This window comes from Oncorhynchus clarkii, chromosome 12 (genome assembly GCF_045791955.1).
Source record: "Oncorhynchus clarkii lewisi isolate Uvic-CL-2024 chromosome 12, UVic_Ocla_1.0, whole genome shotgun sequence".
Lineage (NCBI taxonomy): Eukaryota > Metazoa > Chordata > Actinopteri > Salmoniformes > Salmonidae > Oncorhynchus > Oncorhynchus clarkii.
The window spans coordinates 22,392,760-22,399,060 of NC_092158.1; the positions used below are offsets into that span (position 1 = coordinate 22,392,760).

Genomic DNA, 6,301 nt, shown 5'->3' on the forward strand with positions numbered 1-6,301 from the left:
AGGCAATGCTCATGAGACAAAAAAATCGTCCTCCCTCATCTTAAAACGGCGCCTGCTGCCAAAGCTTATGAACTAACAAGTTACAGAAACAACAATGCAATTGACACATATTTTGTAATATTGCTTTTTTTATGGGATGGGGGGCTTGCTTGCTTTCCCGGTGATTTTAACCACACACCGCTACTGCCGATCTTGGATGTGGGATATAAAGTATTACATAAACAGGACATGGATAGAATGATGCTGGATGGACTCTCCATATAGAGGAAATGGCTCCATCTTGTGTTCCCAACATAGAGCAGGACCTGGTTGTCACACTTGTGACCAGACATTAATGACACTTTCAAAACTGGGAAAAAACGAGCTCCTACTGAAAAAAATCGATTTGAACGTGTCATCCACCTCGATATTCCAACTCAGACCTCTTTCTAGAGCTCTGACATCATATGACCTCGTATTTTCCCAGTTGTTTTGAATGTGGCATCAAATCAGAGATACAATCCCTCATTCATATTACAGTCAAATTTTGATCAACTCCCATTCACCATTGGGTGAAATACCAGTGTGCCATCAGAGCAGCAAGATTTGTAACCTGTTGCCACAAGAAAAGGGCAACCAGTGAAGAACAAACATTGTAAATACAGCCTATATTTACATTTATTTTCTCCTTTTGTACTTTTAACTATTTGCACATTGTTATAACATTGTACATAAGACAATGTATGATGTTTGAAATGTCTCTATTCCTGACACTTTTGTGAGTGTAATGTTTCCTGTTCATTTATCTATTTCACTTGCTTTGGCAATGTAAACATGTTTCCCACGCCAAAGAAGCCCTTCAAATTGATACTGTATATAGTGGCGAGATGGTTTTGTCTCCGCCCCAACAATGGGAGTTGAAGTCCCAATGGCAGGAAGGCAGGCAGTCTGCTAGTCATGGTCAGATTGACAAGTGAACCCTCTCTTCCTCCCTGCCATTGACCACTTCTCCCTGTGAGGGGAACATAGGACAGCAATGCCTTGTTAAAGGGCTACTGATAGCTTGTATTGAGTATTCTGGTAGAAAACTTTTGGTTCTTACTGGGACTGACTGAAGGGCATTGCCCACTTTTGACATCAACTGTATTAGACTTGAGCATTGATACTTGGTGCAATTCTTCAAGTTTGAGTTGTGTCAACAAGTTATACTATTGAGCTTTGATACAGTGAGTTATTTTGTACAATGGAATGCCACTAAAGTAACATCAGTCATGGCAAGGAATAATATTATCAAACAAGAGAATGTCAAGAAATGCTTGCTAGTTTTCTGATTCTACAATTCAAAACGTGTAGGTTTATGTTGAGTTTATTAACAGTTTTAATTTATCAGTACATTTACAAATTGTGAGGAACATGAGGGCATGACAATAACAATTGATAGGAAACACTTCCATGATTTTCTGAGTTCTGACAAGTCTAACGCCCATGAAGTTCCTGGTAGCCAGTAGTCAGCCTCGTCGTGACAGATCAATGTCCATGCAGCTGATGGTCCATGAAGACCGACTCCGGGGAATAGAACACTAAAGAGTGGCGTTAGCTTCTTTTCCACCGGAACATCGCCAGGCCACTTCTATTCCTCCTCTGTTTCGTATTGGTGTTTGATGTGTTTCCATAGTTTCTACAAACAAAACACAACATTGAAAGTTGAATTATACGTGTAACGACCTATGATGCATCCTTCCTATGAAGAGTTAAATGAACTAACTAGCTAAACAAATAGCTAATGGACATAAACTAGCTAGCTAGCTAGGTTAGCTAAAAGCCTAAGCAGGCGGTCGTTTGTCCTTAGCAAGGTCAGACGAATGCTGCGGGAAGATCTGTCAGTTGACTTACCCCCCGATTCAATTGCTCAAATATGGCATCGCCTCCCTGGTCAAACATTCGTTCAAAAAACACTGCTCCGACCATGATGGTAACGGCAAAAGTAGATGTTCTCCTGAAGAGCAAATTGTAGACACCTTTAGCGAGCGACATGTTAACTGATGGTGATTTCGAGAAAGGAGGAAATGACGACATATTCAATTAAACCGAAGTACGATGGGAAAAGTAGTTCTAAACATGTGCGTCATATCAATGTGCGCCACAGTAAACGTGAAAAGAAAATACTGACGATATTACATACATGGTCTTTGAGAGTAAACACTTACATACTTACTTATCATACAAATATAATGATGGCAAACTGCGGAGTGGCTAAGCTGGATAGACAGCAAACCCGCTAGAGGAGACCCAACCTGTTGTTGCAGTTACTAGCGGTTCGAGGTCGTCACTAATTACCACAGCCACAAAGTGATACTTATTTCTAAACCCTGCATGTTTCTACAATTAATCTTGTTAAAATATGATTTTGAACCTAACCTTAACCCCAACGACACTGCTAAATGTATGCCTGTATTCAATGGAGAGATACTATGCTACTAGCCTCATAACAATTATATGCATAGCCATCTCGAGACCACTACGAAATAGTGTTTTTTCTGAAAGTTGCAGGGATGTCACGTGTCCTACTTATATCATTAAACTGCTAACAACCTAAGCATTACGAAACTTCTATTCAATCAAATAAACCATACATTCTTTGGTTGACTTCCAAACAAATACTCTTTGCTTAGTGGGCGAAAAAACGCTACCTGCTGGAGGGAGACAGATTTTCCTCCGAGTTGGGCCCTCTACCTCATCCTCTCTGATAGAGGGCTCACACTCCAGTACAATAAGGGGCGGTGTTTGCACCTCTCGATTCGCCAATACAAATTTAAAGAAGAAGAACATCACGTGATATAGCTACGACCTGAAAAATAAATTATACATTTGGACAGTGACAATCTTTGCTGAAGGCTGTTGGGGAGGAAGTGGCTGGATGGTGGTTGGAAGAGCACACTTGTTTGAAAAGCTTCTTGGTAGCTACTGACAAAGAAGAACATCAAGACAAAGCAGCTGCTTTACAGTGTGGGATGCGCTACATTCTGAGGGGTTTGTTCTGATTGTACAGAAATTGTGGCAGCTGGTTAAATGGCATCCCTTGAGAGGGCAAGAACAAGATGTATGTCAGGAGTAGTGCAGTGTTATCATAAGGAGACGTATACTTGGAATATGGAGGAGGAATAGAGGGGAAAAGAGAGGCAGAGGAGGAGAGGGAGAGAGAGAGAGTTGGTTAAAAATGGTGGGAAAAGGGGAGATGATTTGTTCAAGAAGAATGGTCCAAAGTGTAAGCAGAGTATATGCCGGATCGAAGACAGGAGGAGAAATGGAAGTAAATGAGGGTGAAGTATCAGAGGTGGTAGGTGTGGTCAGGATAAAGATGAGTCTGTGACAGTAGGAGTGACATTTTTTGAAAAAGTGGATCCTTTTGGCTGATCCATTTGTTGTTTCAAGGTGGGTGAAAACAGAGTTGGGTGCTGTGGAATTGGTGAAGGTAACCAGAAGTGGTCTTGTGTTTCTGTTGGTAAGAGGGAGCAGGCGCTCCGCGTTAAACTAATGGGGACAAAAAAGTTTAATTGTTATGTAGCACTATATTGAATCACTCCAATATGGTATCCTTCCGCTCGGCAGGATACATTCCGAGTAAGAATTTCAGATTAGTCCTGTGTACCAGGTCGTGCTGAAGCTGACCCCCTTAAATAGCTGCTGCCTCTCTACTCCCACCACTTCCTTTTCTCGCCTCATTCCAGAGAGGATGTGCTTGGTAAGAGCTCTATGTTAGTCTATAAGTGCAGAAGTATACCTACAGCTATTCAATAGCTTGGAGCAGCTAGCTAGCTAGCTGGGTCCTCTGCTGTCCCCCCACTTGGTTTGGCTTGTGCCATCTCGTTTGGGTTTTATCCTTGTATTTAATTACTTGTGTACCAACCTGGGCGACACTGAGCTCGGGGACCGCGCCGAACTCCGCAAGATCGGGAGTCTGTGTATGTTTCACTCCGGCAGGCTTGCAGTTCTATCCAGAGAGTGAGTCACGTGTTCCTAGGCGCACCACGCTTATCTCTCAAAGGGCGTAACCATCTTGCCTAGACTCTTGTGTGTTCCACGGTGATGAGCTCTACAGTAGTTAGCTTAACAAGAGCAGGACTAAACACACTCCCCAATACACTCTCAAATTAGATGCCGCTCGGCCCGCATCAAGCAGTGATTGTAAAAAGTGTAAAACCGTTTGTACATCACACGACTCTGGGGCAACATTATGACCCACACAGAACAGAATATGCCCCACCGCATTTGATATGATGTGTTGGTGGAGGAAGCCCTGGCTTTCTGCAATGTGTTCACCACATTGTCCTGAATTCCTATTGTCCCATTTACGCCTCTCAGGGGTCAAGCCCAAAGCATTAGGTGATGTGGGTCCAGATGCCAGAGCGTCCCCCAAGCCTAAGAAAGCAGATCGGGCCTCATTGGCATCTGCCATGGGATCCCAGAGAGGAGGGACAACAGAAGGCTGAACCATAGTCGTCTCTGCCAGTATGGGGCTATCAGGAGCAGACGGTGGCCCTTTATACTGACCCTGTTTAGCCTAGCTGTGATAAGGGGAAATGGCGGGAACATAGTGTAGTTGCCGGCCAATTGTGAGCAAGGTTGTCCAAACCCAGAGGGAATGCAGGGTCCGACATCGAGAACCAGCTGGGACAATGAGTGTTCTCCTGAGATTCAAACAGGTCCACCTGCGCTCTCACGAACCTTTCCCACAGCTGTAACACCACCTGAGGGTGTAGACTCTTGTCCCCCTCCGGTGGGCCATTTCTCGAAAGCATGTCCGCTGCCCGGTTCAAGACCCCGGGGATGTGCGCTCCCCGCATTGATGCTAAGTCTGAGCCCACAGCAAGAGCTCCACGGCACCTACACGAAATGGCTTGGATCTCAGTCCCCCCTGGTGATTGATATACCCCACTATCATGGTCTTGTCTGAGCTGACCATTACATGCTTCCCCTCCAAGTAGAACAAGAACTGTTTGAGTGCCATGGAGGGCTCCAATGTCCGCTCGCTGCCATGCCTCAGAACACTGCCCCCCAACCCGCTAGCGAGGCATTGGTGCACACTAGCTTCCTTCGGTGGGCTCTGTTCAGTATCACTCCCTCCAACAGGAAGGAGGGAGAGGGCCGTTTCAACAAAGTCTTCACACATGCATTTGTCACCGATAGTTGACTATGTCTGTGTCGTCTCTGGTGTGGATGGTGAGAGTTGAACCATCGCTGGTGTGGCCTGAGGTGAAGAAGGCCCAGCGTAATCAACAGAGAAGCCGACGTGAGTAGACAGAGTAACTTCTGGCACTCTAATACGGACTCGGCCTGTATCTTCTCCAATCTCACCTGAGGGAGAAATGCTCTCATAAGAGTTGAGTCGTTCAACATTCCCAGGAAGACCACAATTTGTGAGGGAGTCAGGTTGCTCTTCTCTTTGTTTCGGGTGAGGCCCAGGTCTTGAATGTGTTTCAAGATTATCCTTGAGTCTGCTGTAGCTTGCTCACTTGATTGAGCACACACCAGCCAGTCGTCCAGGTAGTTCAGCACTAGCATGCCCTAGGACGTGATAGGCGCTAAGACTGCGTCCATGCACTTTGTACACCGCGCCAGTGAGAGGCCAAATGGGAGGTACTTCCAGTGATCTTGATTAACAGGAACGTGGAAGTACGCATCCTTCAGGTCGAGCGGTGAACCATTGGCCTCTTAAGACTGCCTGCAACACCCGCACTGGTGAGAGCATCTTGAACTTGAGCTCGTTTAAACATTTGTTGAGGCCGCGCAGGTACAGGATTGGCTGAAAGCTGCCGTCCTTTTTCAGAACTAAGTAATACGCAGAACCCACTTAGCCTTTCTAGTGGCTCTATCTTCCTTATTGCATCCTTGCTCAGGAGCGAGGCTATCTCCAACCGGAGCACCTCTTTCCAAAACCCATCTGCCACCGAGGTGACCCAGGTGGCACCGTAGGACGGTGGTTGGCATCGGAACTGTAGTTTGTATCCCCCCAGGACTGTGCCCAGTACCCAGGGAGACTCCACCTGCCTCCCACAGTTTGTCTTTTGGGCATGGGAGAGACAGCCGAGGCCGACTGCCAGCACTTCAGGAGGACTGCCGGGGCCCATCCTTCTTATCTGCTTGCCTCCGCTTGTAAGGGTTGTCACGACGCCTGTCCTTGTGCTGTTGGGGTGTGAAACGCTGGTTCCCATTTCCCTGTCTAGGCGAGAGAGGAGGGGGGCCAAGATGTTGCTAGAGCGCCCTGCCCTGTCTTCCAGCTCCTCTGAGGGGCGGGTGTAGGGCACGCAGTTGCCAATAACTC

At 46.2% G+C, this 6,301-nt stretch overlaps 1 protein-coding gene across 1 annotated transcript; it reads right to left on the bottom strand.

Moving 5' to 3' along the window:
- Positions 1-1,329: 1,329 nt before the first annotated feature.
- On the bottom strand, positions 1,330-2,052 carry LOC139421925 (ubiquinol-cytochrome c reductase, complex III subunit X). The gene is made up of 2 exons (XM_071173061.1): positions 1,873-2,052; positions 1,330-1,657 (listed from the first exon to the last, which is right to left on the bottom strand). The coding sequence occupies exons 1-2, from the start codon at positions 2,011-2,013 to the stop codon at positions 1,610-1,612; spliced, it is 189 nt and encodes a 62-aa protein (XP_071029162.1). The 5' UTR covers positions 2,014-2,052; the 3' UTR covers positions 1,330-1,609.
- Positions 2,053-6,301: the final 4,249 nt, after the last annotated feature.